Source organism: Mytilus edulis, chromosome 6 (assembly GCF_963676685.1).
Source record: "Mytilus edulis chromosome 6, xbMytEdul2.2, whole genome shotgun sequence".
In the NCBI taxonomy this organism is placed as follows: domain Eukaryota; kingdom Metazoa; phylum Mollusca; class Bivalvia; order Mytilida; family Mytilidae; genus Mytilus; species Mytilus edulis.
In genome coordinates this window covers 87,442,719-87,466,089 of record NC_092349.1, presented here as the reverse complement: position 1 = coordinate 87,466,089, position 23,371 = coordinate 87,442,719, and the positions used below count along the sequence as shown (strand labels likewise).

Below are 23,371 nucleotides of genomic sequence, written 5' to 3'. Positions count from 1 at the left end.
CTTCAACTTACATTTCAATATTATCAATGAACACGAATGCGGCCACTTTCATTTAAGACGGAAACCGTCTAAAATTTAACTTAAATGATAAAATTGTGAAGATTTCAGTAATTTAGCATGACTTAATGATGCTAGTATCCGTTATATGTACATTGTATTGTCAGAAACAGCCTATAGTTATGTAGCAGGAGCATTCTACTTTCCAATAAATAGCTAAAAGATTACGATTTCACAATTTTATAAAACTGTTGTATTTTGGGGCCAAAAGGGGGTCTTACTGAACCTACTCCTTTTTGTTATAATGTCAATAGCTCTTCGACGGCCATACTCGAAACTATTATCTATTTTATAAATGCTTTTACATGATATCTTTCAACATTTTTAGTCAGATTTCTTTAGTTCATAACTTTAAAACTAATTATAATAGTTAAAGTTGATATTAAATTTTATGTGTTTCATACTTCAAAGCGTCAAATTGTAAGTATACAGATAGCTATATATCCGTTACTAATGAATGCTGGGATGATAAACTAATCCAAGATAATTTTGTAACGTCTACCAGTAAAAACCACGATAGCAATATGCAAGACCGTGAAATAGTATTAAAATCAATATGAAAAGTATTAACAATACAAACAACATATACATACATACATACAGTGCATGTGCAAGGACTTTTGCGGGTAAGACATAGTGACATTATTGAACATATTTGAATATGTGTATATAGATTATACGGTGCATACTAATTTTATGATATGTCATTCTATACTGTTTTCTGTTACAGGTGAAACACTGATAAAATATAATAAAAGAGTACTGATAGTTAAACGACTGTAAGTACATGTAACGTGTGTGCTAGGTGACAGGTATTTCATGCATATTATCACAAAAATTCAATAAATTTGTTTTTGATTTATATTTTCTAAAATGTCAGCATTCGTGAAACAAGTGTATGAATTAACCTGTAAATATATTTGGTTCAAATGATTGAAAAAGTAAACCATGTAAATCTGCATTCATGTAATTAGTTTTGATATATTTCCGTTTATAATTCAACATTTGTGTTACGTTTAACTGTTTTATACAAATACTATCTTACCGTCATTGTCATTCCAATCATCCGCTCACAAGTCAGGGATTCTGTACACATATAAATTATTCCCATTATATTTTCTTTTTTTTTAAAGCTCCTTTTTTCCTCAGACAGCAACGTTGACCCTAAATGGATTTGGCTATTCTTAGTTTGTCACTTTTGATGAGTTCCTCTTAAAAATGCTTTCTACTCTGGTTCAAAATAACAAGTTTTTAAAAGAGACTGTTATAAATTGAATGTAAATAAATAATGGAACTACAAAGGCTTAAAAAGGAGCTTCTTTTCAAGATATAAGCTATTAAAAATATGGCTGGAAATGATTCTCTCAAGATTTTTCATACATTACACATTGGCACTTATTTTGGTCAAAAAGTATGAAAAATAACAGGGATTTAATAAGATTTTCAAATATGGCCTTTATAGTATATCTATATGTTATCAAATTATGAAAAGAAAAGAAGGGGTTAGTGGGTAAATTTTTGAATAACACTACATGGATAAAACCAGAAGATAACAAATATTTCTTAAAAAAAGAGGTGCGACTATCCTTAACATATTCAAGAACTAACACTTTCCTTTCAACGCCATTTTGGTTTTTAGCGTTCCTGTAGATCCGAAGTGCTTCAGACGCACATTTAATCTAAATCGTTTCATTATTTTTATTTACTATTATCAAATCATGCGCAATAATTGTCATGACATCAAAACCTGTATAAGTTTGTCTGGGGGGGGGAGTAGCTTGGTTTACCTTGAGTTTCAAATTTGAATATAGCTAACTCTTAACAACACGTATCGCATCACACTCAATGCCAACGATAGAATCTATGATTTTGAAATAGGAAATGATATAAATTTAAAACTTTCCAATGACAATCGAGCAGCTGAATATGTGTTTAAGGAACACACGAGCATGTTTAATTATCATCAATGTTTTGCTTCCAAGCAATAACGATACAATGTAAGTCATGCTACATGGTTACGCTACTCAAGCATATATCTATCTTCAAACAGTAAATTTGTTTTAATTGAGATGTTACATAATCTATATTCAAAATTTTATGGTTTAAACATAGTAATTTTAAATAATAAAATGAAAGAAAGAAATATTACGTTTAAATTATCTAACCGTAGCATTTGACTATATCGGATGTATCCGATCTAACTTTATGTTTGTCTTAAGATTTACTTGATATAGACTGTTGTTTTTTATTTACTTCAGCTAACATCATGACTGAAAGAAAAGCTGTTATTAAGAATGCTGACATGTCTGAAGATATGCAACAAGATGCTGTCGAATCTTCTACTCAGGCATTGGAAAAGTTTAACATTGAAAAAGACATCGCTGCATTCATCAAAAAGGATTTTGACAAGAAATATAACCCAACATGGCACTGTATCGTTGGCAGAAATTTTGGAAGCTATGTTACACATGAAAGCAAACATTTCATTTATTTTTATATGGGACAAGTTGCAATACTGTTGTTTAAGTCTGGATAAAAGAGAAAGATAAATATGTTATAAATTAAATACATGGTTTTAAGATGTATATATTTAAAGTATTTTTTTTTTTTGTATGTATAGAAAAATAAAAAGATGTCGTACGAAGGTCAATGAGACAACTCTCCATCAGGGACCATGTAAAATAACAAGTATATGTCACAATTCAACCTTCAACGATTACCAGAAGAATGCCTCCCCGTGCTTCAGGTCTATACTAGATTATACAGTGTTTGTCCGAGCGAGAACTTCTCTAATATATTCATTACTTTAAGAACATTTATAAAAAAAAATTCAGCCCAATTCTACTATTAAGATAAACGTCACACTCTGGTCTGATCTACTCTATCTTTTGTTTTATTTTTTCGGGTGATTGATGACAAATAGCGTTTGACACCTTAATCCGAACAGTTTTATCATTTTCAAACAATTTAATTTATTGTGTGCTGGTTCATATTCTGGACGCCAGATTTTACTTCTTTCTTATAAAATCCACATAATCATTCGTACATATAACTCAACATGCAGACATCTTATAAGTTCACGTATTTCACATTCAATCTTTAATGGAAATATTCTTTACAAAGCACAAAGGTATTCACTTCAAAAGCTAACACAACCTTTGAACAGACTTATTAAGAAGGAATATAGTTACGATGATGTTGTCAGGTCATTAAATATTGCATATTTTGACTTTGGTATTGATTTTCTTATACGTTCATTGCGTCGGAATTAAACACATTTATTCTAAAACAAGTTGTTGGCATGCACGGGTTATATTCTTCTCATATATTTTATGAGTCTATAATACTAAACCCCAAACTTGAGGGATTGTGCTTGATATTCATATGATGAAGACATAATCGTTCGTATCTCACGTTCCATGTTTTGCGTATAGTACATGTGTGAGTTAACAGGTCGGTCGACACTGGTGAGAACATTACTTAATGGATATTGTTTGTGAACTATAGGCCTGATACTTTTGATGTGTCTTGATCAACGGTTCATATCCATGTCAATGCGCGTTTCCAAAACCAGGAAATTGACTGTGGTTGTTCCTGTCCTGAAAATAAATTGCTGAATGTAACTTTATTTATGACCTATTTAAACGTTTGTAGCACTAGAATATATTTAAAAGCAACGCATGAACCATGAAAACTACACACATATCACAAAAATGTTAACAAGGTTTAAATACAACCAGACTGGTTATAGGACCCGATTTAAAACAAATATATTGATGAATAACTCAGCATGTGATCGGTAAGGGTGACAGTTGCATATGGGATATATATATCCCAACTTATTCGATATTCAAGAGCTTGCAGCTCCTACTCAGACTTTGTAAAATGTCATCAGTGTCTTAGTAGAAAGTTGATAAACCAGGGGTATGTCAAAGAAAGTCTCGTCCTTTTTCGAAAAACTTTCATATGAAGGTACCAAGACCTTGTCGATAAATATTCTGTATCAACTTCACAAATACATGATGGTCTTGGTGTATAGATTATGCGTACTAATGCTGTTAATCATCTTAACAACGTGTTTTGTTCTTTTATTTGTCTTTGTTCTATTATTAATATTACTTTTACTGTTGGATTGTTTTATGTGATATCCATTTAACGTGCCTCGGTACTAAAACATCCCGTCAATGTGTTTGTATAATCTTTCATGTTTTGCTGGTGTGTTTTGTATATGCGACTTTTTGTGTTTCTTTGGTTTTTATAACGTGACTCTGTATTTTAATAGATCCCGTCAGTATGATATTGTTCTATTGTAAGTACCGGGCCACGTCCATTTGTATTTTTGTCCATCTGATGAGTTAAGCCTTTTTCAACTGATTTTTATAGTTCGTTCTTATGTTGTACTGTTATACCACTGTCCCAGGTTAGGGGGAGGTTGGGATCCCGCTAACATGTTTAACCACCACCACATTATTTATCTATGTGCCTGTCCCAAGTCAGGAGCCTGTAATTCAGTGGTTGTCGTTTGTTTATGTGTTACATATTTGTTTTTCGTTCATTTTTTTTTTTTTTTATTTATTTTTATTTTTACATAAATAAGGCCGTTAGTTTTCTCGTTTGAATTGTTTTACATTGTCTTATCGGGGCCTTTTATAGCTGACTATGCGGTATGGGCTTTGCACATTGTTGAAGGCCGTACGGTGACCTATAGTTGTTAATGTCTTTGTCATTTGGGTCTTTTGTGGATAGTTGTCTCATTGGCAATCATACCCCATCTTCTTTTTTATACATTATGATATATTTCTATTGTGAATTAGAAAATACCTTGAACCACAAACGTCAAAAATGGTTCAACACGTAGTACTAGTAGAATGAACTATATGTCGATTCTTATAAATTCTGTATAACTTTTTGGACTATTTTAAATCTCGGTCATTTATGAAATTAGTTCTTTCAAACTTTTGATTTTTTAACCCTGTATGCTAAAATTACCCATGTGGAATTTTAAAATTGTTTGTATATACATTGAACGACAAATTTATGTGACGTAGAAAATTTTCTGACGTCAGACATGCGAATCAATTAATGTGTTTTTAGATAGATGTTTTTGTGTTCTGTTAAATTGTTCCTTTTAAAAATTTACACGATGATGACTGCTGTACCCGTATTTTGATTATTTTATTTATTATGTCAGTTTAGTTCACGCATCATTGTAAATTCAACGGAATTTGATGACACTGTCAACAAAGGGAGAGGTTTAGCCTATAAAACCAGGTTTAATCCACCATTTTCTACATTTGAAAATGTGTACCAAGTCAGGAATATGACAGTTCTTGTCCATTCGTTTCTGATGTGTTTTACTGTTATACCACTGTCGCAGGTTAGGGGAGGGTTGGGATTCCGCTAACATGTTTAACCCCGCCACATTATTTATGTATGTGCCTGTCCCAAGTAAGGAGCCTGTTATTAAGTGGTAGTCGGTTTTTTATGTGTTACATATTTGTTTTTCGTTCATTTTTTATATAAATAAGGCCGTTACTTTTCTCGTTTGAATTGTTTTACATTGTCTTATCGGGGCCTTTTATAGTTGACTATGCGGTATGGGCTTTGCACTTTGTTGAAGGCCGTACGGTGACATATAGTTGTTAATGTCTGTGTCATTTTGGTCTCTTGTGGGCAGTTGTCTCATTGGAAATCATACCATATCTTCTTTTTTATATTTGTCATTTGATTTTGGCATGTGATTATGGACTTTCCGATTGGATTTTCCTCTGAGATCTTTTTTTTTTAATTTTTATTCAACAAATTGCACTTTCTATTGTGAACAATATACCTCACTAGTTCAGCATACCAGTGAAGAGTCCCTGTTTGTTAATACCAGCAATCCAGGGTTGTTTTCTGGTAAGCATCAGTATATTAAATCAACTTTAGTTTTATAATCTAACAGCTAAGTTATAAAATTATCAGCAATGAAATAATATATATATCATCTAGCAATAATGACTTTGAAGTATTGGTTTCCGGAAATTTTCTCTGAGTTCAGTATTTTTGTGATTTTACTAATTGCTGATCAAAAGATACATTTTAAAATTCACTTTGATATAATTTTGATATTGGGATTATGTTTGCGTTTAAATTCAACGATTCTACATTTTGTACTGCAAATGTCGTTACTCGTAAAAAGATTCACTCAACACACTCATATCTTGTAACTGTCAAAAGCAAACGACCTTATTTTTACAGCTAGCCCAACCTCCAACGTGTATGACAGTTTCACATGCGATCGAATTTTGGGTATAGATAATTAACATGTAAGGACTGGTTAAACAAGACACATTAAACGATCTGATTAAAAATGGAGCCTTATAATTAGTTCTGATATTTTAAATAATTTTGTATCAACGATCTGACTGCTTATCAAATTTTGATAGAGAACCTACTGCTCTTCATGCGCATTGTCAGCAGACGTCTGGTATCAGCTTCCAGAGATAAAATAATCGTAATATATTTTTATGTTTACTATATTCTGGCTGTTTGGGTTTTTAATAAATCAGAAGTAAATTTGCCGAATCAAAACAACAATTGTTTTGTAATAATGAAATAATTGGTCTTCTTTCCAAAAACATTTTGAAGGTGCAAAATATAAGAAGCGTTTCTACAAGTGAAGCCTAATCTGCGTACCCTTTCGGAGCACCTCATATCACCCCAAGTTTTTGACAGGGTTCGTGTTGCTTAATAATTCTTTAGTTTTCTATGTTGTGTTTTTGTGCTATTGTTTTTCTGTAAATCATTTTATTCTTTTAGCCATGGCGTTGTAAGTTTATTTTCTACTTATAAGTTTAAATGTTCATCTGGTATTTTTCCCCCTTTTTGTAACACTGTACTTCGTGGGATAAAATTCATGGATATATTTCACCTTTAAATCTACAAACTAAACTGATTAAACATATATCTTAATTTTGCAGACGGTTCGCAAAAAGCAATCAAATTTTGGACAAGTTCGTAACCAAATTTATCTATCTGTATTGCTTATGTGTGTACAGAACAAAGTTGACCGGTTAGTGTGCATTGTGTCTAGCCTATAAAGTCTGGACTATAATAATGTAATCTGATTATGTTAAAATTGAAGATTAGCAAACCTTTGATATTTGATGATACACAATTAGTTTATTCATCTCATTAACAACATTCGAAGCGGGTGAGTTGCATACGAATTAAGCATAAAGGACAAAAGTAAGCTGGTACGTTTTCTTAAATGTTGTAAATTAGTATTGACCACAAACCAAAAAGAACAACTGTGGTCTTTGTTTGAATTGGAAAATGTAAGATTTTTTCTAAAAAAAAAAGAAGTTATCCATATGATTTTACCCAAACGTTTGGTTCTGAACTGCAATGAATGTTAACTGAAACAGCGTGTCGGATGCACGGTTTATTATAAACATGTATTCTAGTTTTATTAAATTTAAAATTACAAAGCGCAACTTAAAGCTAAAATATTTTTTGGTTTTTGTTTTTGTCTCATTAAATTGTAAAGAGACATTGAGTTTTTCAACTTTAGTATTTGAACATTAATTGTTAAAAGATTCCTCCATAAATGCTCAAAGATCGTATTTAAAGTATATTGCATTTATCATAGCGCTATTGTGAATAAAAATTGATTTGCAGATTTCAGGTTAAATGAACGTAAGAAGCTGAGAGGATAACAAAGTCACTTATAACAGAGGAATGAAATTAATCAAGCTTGATGTATAAAACAAAATTGGAAATTAACTTCAGCAATTTCGTACTTTATTTTGCCTGAAGAAAATATTGATTTGAGCGTCACTAATAAGTCTTGTACAGAAAAAAATACATCGAGCGTATAAAATTACAATCCTGGAATGTATGATGAATTGCATTTATTTCATACACGTTTTAATTCTTGAAAGGTTAGGGCACGACATTAGTTTTTTCTTTATGATAAGTGTTGCAGAACTTTGAACTTTTATGTCTGTTCTTAAAACGTTGTGAGACAATATTTACAAAAAAAGATTTACTGAAACCGTTACATTTAATGATGTTTTTACGTCATGATAATGCATAGTATAAGGATGCGAAAATGGAGTGCGCTTGCAATAACCAACACTATTAGTACCGAAATATTTGTCATATAAATAGAAACTTTCCCTTAAAATGTGTTTTGGTCTATCATACGTTTGGTATTCCAAATAATAAATTTCAATGAAAATCTTCCAACGTTGTCTTTATTTGAGAATATTATTTTGCTACATGTACCTTTAGACTTTATAAAATCCCTCTGAACATAAATTTTATTTCATAAATAATACACTTAAAACATTCCCATACTTATACTTAAAGATAATTTTATCGGTAAAAATATCTAGTTATGTACAAATTCTTGTTGTATACCGATGCAGTCCCTTCTGCATGTTTCCATTTATATATTCATATATTCTTTGAACACACTTTACTATAGCGATTTTGTTTTAACTTTGTTGATGTCGATGCACATTCGCATTTTTGACAATCGCGTGATGCGAGATGAATAAAACGCTCGTATTTTGGTGATTTTTTCCTTTTGCAAAGCAAGTTGGTTTGAAAAATTTTGTAATAGTGTTATTCTAACATTTGTAATTATATCGTAAAATTGTAAGCCAGAGATATTGTTTCATGAACATTTATTTTTTAACACTAAAAGTTGCATCTTTATCTGGCACAATCACTGTATATAAAGGCAACAGTAGTATACCGCTGTTCGAAATTCATCAATCGATTGATAAAAAAGCAAATCCGGGTTACAAACTAAATCTACATGGAACACATGAAAACTTCACATTTACGCTTGAAAGGATAGTTTGTTAAATGATGTTTGTATTATTGGAAACTCCTAAAATCATATCGACGCTTTTTTAAGATATTTATCATTTTTTTTAAGTTAGTATATAAGAACAGTGCTCAAATATAATATCTTATGAAATTAGTGACTATGCATAATCCCATGAAAACCGGGATATTATACAATCCCTGAAAAAAACCGTGGTTCTACATATTCCTTGTAATATATTACCACTACTTGTTATATTTATTATCGCTTTTGGTATCCCCCTCTCTCAATTTACAAATAAACAAAACTTATTTCTACAGAAAAAGATATGAAGAAATTTGTTGTCTTGGTAACAGGGGGAAGTGGATTCCTTGGTCAACATGTTGTAAAACACTTGCAGATATATGCAGAAAATGTTCGTGAAATTCGGGTATTGGATATGGTGCCGTACGAACAAAAACTAGGTAGGTGACTTACAAAATATTTATAAATTTTGCCTATTGTGTATTTTTTTCAAATATAGTATCCTGTTCTTTTATCCTTTTGAGTTCTAATGTGACTAGTACATTTATCTTACACAGGCTATATAGTTTGCATGTCCTATATAGTAAAATACAATTCTTACGCTTGAAAACTTTTGAATGTCTTTTCAATATCTTTCGCCTCTTTTACACTCTACAAAATTAGCATTCATGTACTAAAAGATATAAAATAAGGACGATTCATATCATGGCGTTGTCAGTTTATTTTCGATTTATGAGTTTGACTGTCCCTCTGGTATCTTTCTTCCCTCTTCTTTAATATCGATTATACCTGGTTTCAATATATGTGTATAAAGATTGATTAGGATTCACATGATATGTTTAGGTCTTAACTTAAATCTTAAACTAGAAACTTTAAAAGTCCAACAGCTTCTTAACATTAGACAACCATGAAAAGGAAAACTTGACCGAAAGGATTAGACAAACGTATACTCATTAAAGGATTAGACAAACGTATACTCATTAAAGGATTAGACAAACGTATAACTCATTAAAGGATTAGACAAACGTCTACTCATTAAAGGATTAGACAAACGTCTACTCATTAAAGGATTAGACAAACGTATACTCATTAAAGGATTAGACAAACGTCTACTCATTGTTACGGCCAGAAATCGCCTTTAAATTGTAGCCAACAAAAGACACAAATCAATAATAAAATTTAACAATATTTAATATACAAAAGTTTACAAAAGGTATTACACAAATATTACTGTTAACTTAACTGTCAAAATATGAGTCCAATCAGTTATCTTTATCTGTATCCGGAAATCTTTCGGAATCCAATTTGAATATTACGTTCACTACTAATGTCACAATCCAGTATGATGTTGTTTGTAGAATAATAATGTCAATCCAAATGCTGTGAATACTAATGTCTATCAATGTCTATGTCCAAGTTTAATTATGAGAGTTTAACTTTAGTGTCTGTATATATAGTGTTGTCATGGAAAATTCTAGAACACTCTATAATGGAACATTGTGGAAAATCCTGGAAAGTTACAACGGAAGTTTCTGGAATAACGTAGAAGTTTAAATTACGCATCTTTTATAAGGATCATTCTAGAAAGTTCCAATCATTCTGTGATTGTTCCAGTGATTCCTAAACTGCACAGTTATAAGATTATTTGGTAAACAACTATCAGGCCATACAACACAAATTAGGCCAACATAAATAAACATAATAATTACAATATCATAACACCTCCCCCCTTAAAAGAAGTTTTAGTGTAACAAAAACTTATCATGAATAATCTGAACAAAAATACATAATATATACAAAGTGATTTAATAAGCTCTAGATAAAGCATCAGCTATTACATTATCTTTACCCTTAATATGTTTTACAATTACATCATATTCCTGTAACAATAAACTCCACCTAGTCAACCTCTGATTCTTGTTTCTCATTTTATGCATGAAGGTGAGAGGATTATGATCAGTATAAACAAGAATAGGATATACAGTGGGATTCAAATATACATCAAAATGTTGAAGTGCTGACAACATTGCAAAACACTCTTTTTCAATAGTTGAATAATTTTTCTGATGTTTATCTAATTTCTTAGAAAAATATGATATAGGTTTTTCAACATTATCATCTGTCTCTTGATATAAAACAGCTCCTATTCCTACATCGCTTGCATCAACGGCAAGTTTAAATTGTTTTTCAAAGTCTGGAGTAATCAGAACTGGACTATTAATTAAAAGTGATTTGCTATTTTCAAAAGCTTTTTGACAATTTTCACTCCAGATAAATTTAGAATCTTTTCGTAAAAGATGAGTCAATGGTTGAACAACAGTAGCAAAATTTGAACAGAATTTCCTGTAAAATCCTATCATGCCTAAATATCTCATAAGTTGTTTTCTATTTGTAGGAGGTGGAAATTTGGAAATAGCTTCCACTTTAGCCATAATAGGTTTTACTTGACCTTGGCCAACTGTATCCCCTAAATAATCAACAGTGGCCTGACAAAATTCACTTTTACCAAGATTAACAGTCAAATTTGAATGTGACAATCTATCAAAAGTATCATACAAATGTGTTAAATGCTGTTCCCAGCTATCACTACATACAATAAGATCATCAATATAAGCATAACAACAGTCTAAATCTTTTATAACATTATTGATCATTCTTTGAAATGTAGCTGGAGCACTTTTCATGCCAAATGGCATTACAGTATATTGAAATAAGCCATCTGGTGTAACAAAAGCTGATATTTCACGAGCTCTCTGTGTCAGTGGAACTTGCCAATAACCTTTCAACAAATCAAATTTGCTTACAAATTTTGCTTGACCAATGTTGTCAATACAATCGTCTATCCTTGGAATCGGATAGCAATCAGATTTTGAGACTGAATTTACTTTTCTGAAATCAGTCACGAAACGAAAGGTTTTATCTGGTTTTGGCACAAGGAGACAAGGAGAGCTCCATTCACTGTTACTCGGCTCAATAATATCATTGTCAAGCATATATTTAATTTCTTTTCTCATAGCTTCAAGTTTGAGTGGATTAAGCCGATAAGGATGTTGCTTAATTGGAGAAGCATCTCCTACATCAACATCATGACAAACAGCAGTGGTTTTGTTTGGCACATCTGGAAAAAGATTTTTAAAAGAAAATACCAAAGTTTTTATTTCTTCTCTACGATCAAAAGACAGATGTGCAAGTTTTGAGTCTAAATTTGATAAAATTTCAGAATTTTTCAATCTAACTGTCTCTTCCATAGTTTTAGAACTAAAAGGTGGTTCAATTACATCTGGTTTGTCATGATTGTTCTCAAATTTAACCATGCCTAAAGTGGCAACTGGTTTACTCTCAAATTCATTAGTACGCTCAAAATATGGTTTTAACATATTAATATGACACACTCTATTTTGTTTGCGCCGACCTGGAGTTTTTACAATATAATTCAAATCATTAATTTTACTCTCTATTGTATAAGGACCACAATATTTAGCCTGTAAAGGATGTCCAGGGACAGGCAGAAATACAAGTACGCTATCACCAGGCTCAAAAACTCTGTCCCTGGCATCTTTATCATACCATATTTTCATCTTGTTCTGTACATTTTTTAAATTTTTCTGAGCAATTTGACAAGCAGTATACAATTTTTCTTTAAATCTAGATACATAGTCTAAAAGATTCAAGTCAGTATGTTCAGTAAGCCACTTTTCCTTAATCAATTTAACGGTCCCCTTACAGTATGACCAAATACCAACTCAAAGGGACTAAATCCAAGGGATTCTTGAACAGCCTCTCGAACCGCAAAAAGTAGAAAGTGAACTCCATCATCCCAGTCTCTGTCAAATTGAAGACAAAAAGTTCTAATCATGTTCTTCAATGTTTGATGAAAACGTTCTAAGGCACCTTGAGATTCTGGATGATAAGCACTTGATCTGTACTGAGCAATCCCTAACTGGTATACGACTTGCTGAAATAAACCTGACATGAAATTTGATCCCTGGTCGGACTGTATAGACTGAGGAAGTCCTACTAATGTGAAAAATTTGATCAAAGCTTTGACGATAGTAGGTGTCTTGATATTTCTGAGCGGAATAGCTTCAGGAAAGCGGGTAGATGTACACATGATTGTCAATAAATATGCATTTCCAGTCTTGGTCTTTGGTAAAGGTCCAACACAGTCAATTAGAACTCTGCTGAAAGGTTCGTCAAAGGCTGGAATAGGCAGAAGTGGTGCTGGTGGTATTTTCTGGTTAGGTTTACCAACAACCTGGCATATATGACATGATTTGCAGTATTCTGCAACATCATTTCTAAGTTTAGGCCAGTAAAAATGCTGCAAGATCTTAAGGCAAGTCTTCCTTATACCTAAGTGTCCAGCCAAGGGGGTGTCATGGGCAAGACCAATAATTTCTTGTCTATAAACTTTAGGCACCACCACTTGGTATAGCACTCTCCATTCCTCCTCTGGGGTAGCATCAGGAGGCCTCCACTTCCTCATTAAAATACTGTCCTGATGGTAATAGCATTCGGCCACTTTGTCTGCTTCCTCCTGTGGTTGAGCCCTCTGGCTGAGCTGAAGAACCTCAGGGTCTTTATGTTGTTCTTCGAGTAAATTATTTCGGTCTCATGAATGGCTGTTTACATCTGGCCATGGCATAATAACATTTTTGTTAACACTAGGTGGTTTTATAATAGCCTTTTCTGAGTTACCAGGATCTTCAATATCAGCTATAAAAGTGTCAGAAAGGTCCATGTAATCAAACTTGTCTTCTTGCAAATTCTCATTTTGTTGTTTTCTAGCCATCGCCCTAGTAACAACACAAGCTGGATACAATTCAGCATCATCTTCAGGTGATTTAACATCCACCACCGGTTCACTGGTAACAATTGGTTCAGCAACCACTTTGTTCCTAGCTAGATCATTTCCTAGCAATAAGGTAACACCCTCAACAGGGAGATTAGGACGAACACCTACAACAACTGGTCCAGTTATCAAATCTGACTTCAGATAAATACGATGGAGAGGAACATCTATACAACCTAACTCTACACCTTGTAACAAAACGGAGGCACCAACAGAAGTATTCTCGGACAAAGGCAACACACCTTCTAACAATAAAGTCTGAGAAGCTCCAGTGTCCCGTAAAATCTTAATAGGCTGAAGAGTGGTATCATCAACAATAGAAACAAACCCATCAGACATAAAGGGTTTGTATTCCTCCATGTAATCACAAAAACTGGACTTAAAAGCCTGACGCGCAGGGCATTCCAATGTACTGGTAATATAAGGTGTCGTACAAGCACTGGTCTTCGGCTTATTATCTCGTTCATTCTTCTGCTGGAGTCTAAAACAATCAGCCATCAGGTGACCAATCTTCTTACAATAAGCACAAGTCAGTGACTTCTTCTCAAAAGTATCAAATTTTGGACTAGACATATTATAACTGGACTGACTCTTATTCTGTGGAACAGGCTTACTATCAGTATGCTCAGTACTTTGATTTTTGTAATTTCCACTGGAAGTATTAACATTTTGACCCTTGAAACTTCTTTTATGTGAAAGAGTATAATTATCTGAAATAACAGCTGCATCATGTATTGACTCAACAGTTTTGTCGTCTAAATGTGTTTTTAAGTCTAAATGAACACATTGTTTGAACTCTTCTAATAACATCAATTGTCTTAGGTTATCAAAATTGTTATCTGTTTTCTTTGACGTAAGCCATTTATCAAATAGATCTTCTTTTTCCCGAGCAAATTCCACATATGTTTGTGAATCAAACTTTTTATAAGATCTAAATTTCTGTCTATATGCTTCTGGTACTAGTTCATAAGCTTTCAAAACTTCCTGTTTTACCATATCATAATCAGAACTTTTTTCTGATGGAAGTGCGGAATAAATTTCAGCGGCCTTACCCTCAAAAACACTTTGCAGCATCGTAGTCCAATATAATTTCGGCCATTTCAAATTATTTGCAATTTTCTCAAACTGTGGAAAATATTTATCAACTGTTTTTTCACAAAATTTCGGAACCAAACGTATATTTTTTGCTGCATCAAAATAATCTGATTTCGACTGGACTTTAGTGTTATTTTCCTCTTTGCCAATTTCAATTTTCATTTTTTCCATCTCTAGCCTTTCCCTCATTTCAAGTTCTTTTAATTTAAGTGTATGTTCTAATTCAAGCTGTTTTAATTTAAAGGCGTCAACATTTTCGACCTTAAGATCAAGAGCCTCTTCACCTAAAATTTCTGATTCAACTAATTTGTCTATAACCAAATTTTTTATAACTTGTTTTCTCATAGATACTTTAAAAACTAATTTCAGTTGTTTAGCAAGCAACACTAATTCCTCTTTCTTTAAATTATCAAAACTCTCCAGGTCTGGCGTTTTCAAAAATTTACCAGCATCAAATGCCATTTTGTAGAATTTTGTTGGCTAGTTATACTACAAATACTAAACAAATTTTGAATAAAATATTTTTAAGATCCCAGGACGAGCCCCCAATTTCTGTTACGGACAGAATTCGCCTTTAAATTGTAGCCAACAAAAGACACAAATCAATAATAAAATTTAACAATATTTAATATACAAAAGTTTACAAAAGGTATTACACAAATATTACTGTTAACTTAACTGTCAAAATATGAGTCCAATCAGTTATCTTTATCTGTATCCGGAAATCTTTCGGAATCCAATTTGAATATTACGTTCACTACTAATGTCACAATCCAGTATGATGTTGTTTGTAGAATAAAAGTGTCAATCCAAATGCTGTGAATACTAATGTCTATCAATGTCTATGTCCAAGTTTAATTATGAGAGTTTAACTTTAGTGTCTGTATATATAGTGTTGTCATGGAAAATTCTAGAACACTCTATAATGGAACATTGTGGAAAATCCTGGAAAGTTACAACGGAAGTTTCTGGAATAACGTAGAAGTTTAAATTACGCATCTTTTATAAGGATCATTCTAGAAAGTTCCAATCATTCTGTGATTGTTCCAGTGATTCCTAAACTGCACAGTTATAAGATTATTTGGTAAACAACTATCAGGCCATACAACACAAATTAGGCCAACATAAATAAACATAATAATTACAATATCATAACATCATTAAAGGATTAGACAAACGTCTACTCATTAAAAGGGCCAACTCTACCATTACACCATTCCCAAGGAAAGGATTAGACAAACGTATACTCATTAAAGGATTAGACAAACGTCTACTCATTAAAGGATTAGACAAACGTCTACTCATTAAAGTGGTACCCAACACTTTAACTAAAATTAATTTGGCTCGTTTAATTTTCTTAAAATTTTGACAAAGTATTTACTTTGACCCTTTGACAAAGATATAAAAATTTCAAAAAATTTGAACCAACCGTTTTATCAGAAAAATTACACTGGTTATATAGCAGTTTGACAAACACTTATTTTGATCATTGAGAAGTTTAATATTCCCTTAACAACACAACGTAATTAAAACGTTTAGCTGATTTTACAGAGTTATCTCCCTGTAGTGTTAGGTACCACCTTAAAAGGGCCAACTCTATAAGGGCCATCCCCAAGCGCATTTTCTGTATCACCTTCAGGAAAAAAGCGTTAATGTATTTTGCATTCAAAATATTGTTCTTATTCTGTTTCGTTTATTACTTATTTGTTTGTTACTTTTATTGATTTTTTCAGACTTCCAGTCAAGCAAACCATTGCGTATATATTCTGGAAGTATAACGGATAACAAGTTAGTCAACGAGGCATGTCGTGGGACCGATATTGTTCTACATATTGCTTCCAAAATAGATTATTCTAATTTCCCTGACAAGAAAGTATTACAAGAAGTGAACGTAAAAGGTATATGTATATTTCAACTCTGAAGTCAGTATTGGTAATGATCAACCTATTCTTTAAACGTGAAATTAACCAAAGTTATTAATGCAGGTGGTAATTGATTGAAGGTGAAACATACATACATGGTGTCACATGGGCATTAAATAATAATATTGACAAGGCTATTAAGTAATAAGAAATTGTTTAACTGATGTTGTGTTACTTAACTTATATTTAACAAATATCGTAAAGTCTTGATATCATATTATCGGTTCCAAAGCGTTTAGAAATATTTCTGAATTGTCATTTAAGTTGTACATTTTCTTCAGCAATTGACCAATATTTAAGGAGTAGGGAAGATTAAGCAAAGACCAACAGATTTTAACATCACCATATAATCATTTTCCTTGCCGCAAGTCTTGGCGCTCGTCAGCGGTTGTCTTCACTTAATTTTTCTTTCTCCCGTTTTTGTCATTTAGGCATTGTTATTGTCTGGTTTTGTTTTGATCGTTGGCCGTAATCATTGATTTTTTTATGTTTATTTCCGTCGCCTTTATTATGTATACCTCTTCTTTGATGAAGACAATATGTAGATTTCAATTTTATTTCAATGTGTGTTTGTGTTGTTAAGTTTTTCTAATTAGACAATAACCGCAGAATATAATGTATTCTCTAATATTTGTGCTACTTTAACATTTCCTGACCGGTGTGAGAAATATATTTCTCCTCACCAGTGAAAAATCTGTTCTCGGCTAATGATTGGTTGAAATTTGATTGTGACGTTAAATTTTCTAGTTTTCTTCTGAATTTTCTAATTGTGACGTCATGAAAAAAGGCGACCATGACTGATGACGTCACATCAAAAGTACACAACTTTCCTCAAATCTTTGAAAAGGAAGGATAAAAGGCATAAGAGAAACAGATTCCACCACTGTAACTCGTGTATTACGATATTTCTCCACTCTCAACAGTTAGATTTTAATTACTTAAAAAGCTCGGCAAGCCTCGCGCTTTAAATATTAAAATTTAACTGTCTCGAGTGGAGAAATATCGTAAAACACTTGTTGCAGTTATGGAATCTATATTTCTCAGTAGGGTAAACATTTTATATAGGAACGTTTGTTTCTGTAAAAAAATAAATAATAATCACATGTAAAAAGAGGCTGAATTAGTTTTATCATATTTGAAATTTCATTTAGAAAATATCAAAAAACAAACTTCATGTTTGACGAATGTTTAAACCATTTGATTAATATTCTAAATGTTATACAACAATTGCACTTTGGAAATTTCTTGTTGCGGTGACCTATAGTTGTTAATGTCTGTTTGGTCTCTTGTGAACAGTTGTCTCATTGGCAATCATACCATATCTTCTTTTTTATATTGTAAATCTATAATTAACTGTATCAGTTATGATTCGAATAATGAATGTCAAACTGGTAATCTCTGTTTGTTTTCTTTTTAATTTGTCCTATAATTCTTATTAAGTGTTCAGCAAGCACGAAAACGGATGAATCATCTTATGGACAGGAAAGGAGACTAACAAATCTGTATCTTAATTTCCAGGTCGTTGACATCTTTACTATTTTCATTGATAATGACCTAAATAAACAATAATGATAAAATGCATGAAGTTATACTATAAACAGTTGACAAACAAAATACCTTGGATTTTTACAGGGACAGGTCAAGCAACTATAAAAGGTAATGATCTTGGGTCATAACCGTTCCAAAATCTTATAAACAACTATTTGTTGGATTTTTAACACTGTCAGGAAGAAACCTTTACCCCGTTGCTTAAAAACTCATATTGCAAGTTAAAGGCAGCAACTTATTCTGCCTTTTTCTGAATTTTGTTGTAGATGTTATACATTACGCTAGTTCTGTGCCTCAAAAGTGTAAATGGGGGAGGAAATAAACGAATTTCACACTTGAACGGTGGAAATAAAAAAAATACCCGAAAATTTCATTTGTAAATTAAGAAACAATATCGATTAATGAGTTATCAAAGGTGTATAATTTGAATAAACATAAAAACAAATAATCCTGGTATCTATGATGAGTTTATTAAATACGCCAGACGCGAGTTTCGTCTACATAATAATTATCAGTGTCGCTCCGATCAAAAAAGGTAAAAAGTCAAACAAGTATAAAGTTGATTATCCAAAATTCAAAATAAGGTTGTGCCAAATACAGCTACGGTAATCTATGCCTGGGATAAGAAATATATGAAAAAAACCTAATCATAAAATATTGAATACATGAGTCAAGTTGTCTTGAAGAATCGCTGTATACCTATATCTACTTCTGAAAGCCGCAATGTTAAAAAAAAACAGTAAAATATGTATAAGAGCCAATTTTCTAATTTTGAACTATAACCAATTGTGCGCTCGTTAAATGACATCTTCACTATTTCATTGATAATCATACCTACTGAATCAATACTGATAAAAGTATTGAATTCATACAATATCCTACCGATAAAGAATGACCACAGTATTAAAACGGGGACATGTCTAGCAAATGTGAAAGTTGGTTGCTGTCTAAGGTTTTATTCATCGAAAAGAAAAAGAGATGATCCAACTATACACAACGGTTTTTTTTTTTTTATTCGAGAGGCACACGACCGAGTTCATATTTAAAACGGGTCATATGACCGCTTTGGACAGAATTCGTTGTAAATTGACGCAGATTAAATAATACAGATACCGGGCAAGGGTAGAAAACTGCTTTCTAAACGTGAACATTATCTAGCAAATACTTCTATATTTCTTAAAATTTCCTTTGAAAGAAAGCGAAGAATATGTCTATTAAATATTTACAGTGATAACTGAATGTGACTATCTATTAAGCATTTGATTGAAATTAACATATTTTCCTGAATGAAGTTTCCAGCAACTTTCCAGAATCATGAAAAACGAAATGTCTACCCAATATATTACTTTAAGCAAAATATTAATGTATGTATTTTAAACTTAATGTTCCCAAATTCATGTAATACGTCTCCGTAAGATATTTAGATAAATGTGTTTATTTTAGGAACAGAAACTGTATTAAGTGCTTGTCGGAGAGAAAACGTTCCATATTTAATTTACTGTGGATCAGCTTCAATATATTTTGGTGGCGACGAAGCGAGAGCAGCAACAGAAACTACCATAAAAACTCCATCTAAATTATGTTTTGGAGAATATGCGAAAACTAAAACTGAAGCACAGAATATGGTTCTATCGGCAAACAATTCTTATTTACACAATGGTAATTATAGAAAAATAATTCTCGACATGATTTTCAAATAGTGGTATCAGTATTTTGTCTTCATTCCCATTGATATATTTGTCAATAGTTATCAAAGGTGTCAACTGTCACGATTGGAGTATCGCTTGCAGCGTCATCATCACTTCGGAATATTTTACTCGACATGAACTACGAAAAAGTAAAATAACAAATGGCAAAATTAAAAGATCATAAACGTCACACGAATTGAAAAAAACTGTCATATTCCTATTTTGGAACAGGCATTTTTCTGTGTACAAAATAGTGGATTAAAACTGGTTTTATAGCTAGAGAAGCCACTCACTTGAATGCCAGTCTCATGAATCAGTTGGAAATTATCAGTAAAGACGGTTCAAAATTAAAACAGATAATACAATGCAAAAAGTACAAAATGACCATACAACATAAAATTTCACAAAAAGAAATAACCATCGGGCAATTTGAACCACAATGCGTGATACATACTACCATCATTTGCTCCACTAGTGACAGCTGTTGTGTTTTCATGTATTAATCTCATGACATGTATGAGTGAGTAACTACATAAGGAATCATAAACAAGGCTTTTTGTAGATGATAACAATTTCTATACATTTTTTCATTTCAAAAACTCAGAATGTATGTTCAAATGTGACGTCATTAATTGGTCATTTTTTACAATTTCTAATATGACGTCACTTGGCGTTGAGTTTAAACTTATTCGAATGTTTTGCATTTTTCCTGTATAAATTAGTTAATACTTCAGTTTTATGATGTACGTCTTTTGTATAGTCATTTTATAAAATTCACTGTTTGCAAAAGTATAAATTATTCTAAATAAGAGGGATGTTCTGGAACCTAACAGAAAACCCTGGCCGTTTTTGGCACAACTGTTTTCACCTTTTGGTCCTCGATGCTGTTCAACTTTGTACTTGTTTCGGCTTTCAAACTTTTGTATCTGGGCGTCACTAGTAAGTCTTTTGTGGACAAAATGCACTTCTGGCGTATTAAAAATTTTAAACTTGTTGTCTTTTGTTAGCTATTATTCGTGTGTTTCTTTGTCAATTGTGTTCTTCTATTTATTTATATTGTAGTCCTGTAATATTGTGTTGTCATTTTTATGTTATATTTCACATGGCCATAAAAGAGGGAGGTTTGCCACAAAACCTGGTTCGATCCACCATTTTTTCCTTTAAAAATGTCCTGTACCAAGTCAGGAATATGGCCATTATTATATTATAGTTTGTTTCTGTGTGTGTTGCATTGTAACGTTGTGTTTCCGTTGTGTCGTTTGTTTCCTCTTATTTTTTAGTGTAAATTCACATTACTATAAAACGGGTCACGGTACTTATCTATCCAAAATTCATGTATTTGGTCTTGATGTTATATTTGTTATTCTCATAGGATTTTGTCTAATGCTTAGTCCGTTTCTGTGTGTGTTACATATTAATGTTGTGTCGTTGTTCTCCTCTTATATTTAATGCGTTTCCCTCAGTTTTAGTTTGTTACCCCGATTTTGTTTTTTGTCCATGGATTTATGAGTTTTGAACAGTGGTATACTACTGTTGCCTTTATTTGAAACCTTACCTTATTTGGAATATGGATAAAGATAATATGCTGAAGGATTTAGGTCACTGGAACTGCCACCCTAAATTAACCAAAACACGTCTAGCTCTACATCGTCCAAAGGCTTATGCAAATGATCAATAAATTAAAAACTCCGAACTACAAGGTAAAACACATTCTGCTTCAACTTAAACGAAACAATTTGGCACCTACTACTAAAAATCCTTCCTTTTGAGAGACACATGAACACGTGGCTTGGTTTAACAAGTTTTCAAATGTCCCAACCCTGCTACTTTAAATCTCAACCAGTAAACTAACAAAACGTGAAAAGATTTTGAGATGTTTCTATTTAGCAGCTATGCATTGCACGCTACATAATAATATATCAATGCAAAGGTTGAACATTATGGTGACTTTGATTTGAAATGTTTAAGAAAGTTACTCGTAATGAACCTTTTTACACCTATCTCTTATAAGCTAGCTGATAAGATTTATTGATTTATATCACGATTCTATTTCAGGAAAACAGTTGAAGACACTTGCCCTACTTCCATTTGGGATGTATGGTGAATTGGATTATGGTAATATCCCGGCAGCAGTCCGACCGTTCAAAGGCAGAACATTTCCACTGGTCGGACAAATGAAAGCTAAAATACAATACAGTTATGTCGGGAACGTGGCAATGATGTTTGTAAAAGCAGTGGAGAAATTACCAAAGAATCCAAAACTAGGCGGTCAATACTTTTTCTCCGTAGATAATACACCGCCCGATACTGTTCCGGGTGTTCTTAAGCCGTTCCTGGATCATTTTAGCAGTAAGCCCTCGTCATGGTATATTCCGTATTGGCTTGCTATTGTTATGGTTTTCTTAATAACCTGTGTGACATTTTTGTTGAAATACTTTACAAATGGTCATTTACCACTGTCACATTTCACATTCGGAAGCATAGCATATTTGAATACCACTTTTTATGTAACAAACGATAAAGCCAGAAGATTACTTGGATATACACCTGTTTACGATTATAATAATGCAATTGCGCAGTCAAATAAGTTCTATGAAACAATCATTTGAAGGCAAAGATGTTTTTTTTTTTTATTATTTTAATAGAATTTGAAGATTCGATAGTCAAACAGTGATCTTTTTGATCTTTTATTTGTAGACCTTATTTCCTGCAATGATGTTTAATATATACTACCTCGTCCTAAAATCTACATCAATGTCAGCATACATATTATCAAAATTCTCTTCATTATCCGCATTGTTATATTCGTCATCAATGTAGACTAAAACGAAGTTCCATAATCCATTAGAATATATTTGTTCCCATTTATATAATTACATTAACACTTGTCTATTTAGTTTCCTGTTTAACAAATACAATGACTTCATTTAATATAATTTGCTTTTTTTCGAATGTAAATATTTTATATACTAGTGAATTGGCTCTTCCGGGGCATCTGAACTCACTCTGTGTTTGTAGGGCCTGTGTTGAATTTTAGTTTAGTTTCTTGTGAGTTGATGTGTGTCTTCTTTTTCTTTTGATCAAAGTTCTGTTGTATTTCTTTGATTTGTGGGGTGGTTGTTCCCTTCGTAATATATCCTATTTTACAAAAAGTAGTTGTTATATCCTGTCTCTGCGATAGAAACATCTCAATATTGTTTTTCGATTGCGATAGTTACAGTAACATTTCATCGACCGGTTTTAGTTTGTAACCTGGATTTGATTTTTTTTTTTAATCGATTACGTCTTTTTAACAGCAGCGTACTACTGTCTAAAGTATAGAAGTTGATACGATAAGCTCAATCGCATCGCACAGAAATGGTTA

The 23,371-nt window shown here is 32.2% G+C and overlaps 2 protein-coding genes across 2 annotated transcripts; both read left to right on the top strand.

Annotated features, from left to right (window-relative positions):
* Positions 1 to 551: 551 nt before the first annotated feature.
* On the top strand, positions 552 to 2,642 carry LOC139528794 (dynein light chain LC6, flagellar outer arm-like). The gene is made up of 2 exons (XM_071324998.1): positions 552 to 683; positions 2,316 to 2,642. The coding sequence occupies exons 1-2, from the start codon at positions 614 to 616 to the stop codon at positions 2,591 to 2,593; spliced, it is 348 nt and encodes a 115-aa protein (XP_071181099.1). The 5' UTR covers positions 552 to 613; the 3' UTR covers positions 2,594 to 2,642.
* A 6,559-nt stretch (positions 2,643 to 9,201) lies between these two features.
* On the top strand, positions 9,202 to 23,287 carry LOC139528790 (3 beta-hydroxysteroid dehydrogenase/Delta 5-->4-isomerase type 1-like). The gene is made up of 4 exons (XM_071324993.1): positions 9,202 to 9,342; positions 16,583 to 16,747; positions 19,763 to 19,978; positions 22,063 to 23,287. Exons 1-4 carry the CDS (start codon positions 9,207 to 9,209, stop codon positions 22,614 to 22,616), a joined length of 1,071 nt encoding a protein of 356 aa, XP_071181094.1. The 5' UTR covers positions 9,202 to 9,206; the 3' UTR covers positions 22,617 to 23,287.
* Positions 23,288 to 23,371: the final 84 nt, after the last annotated feature.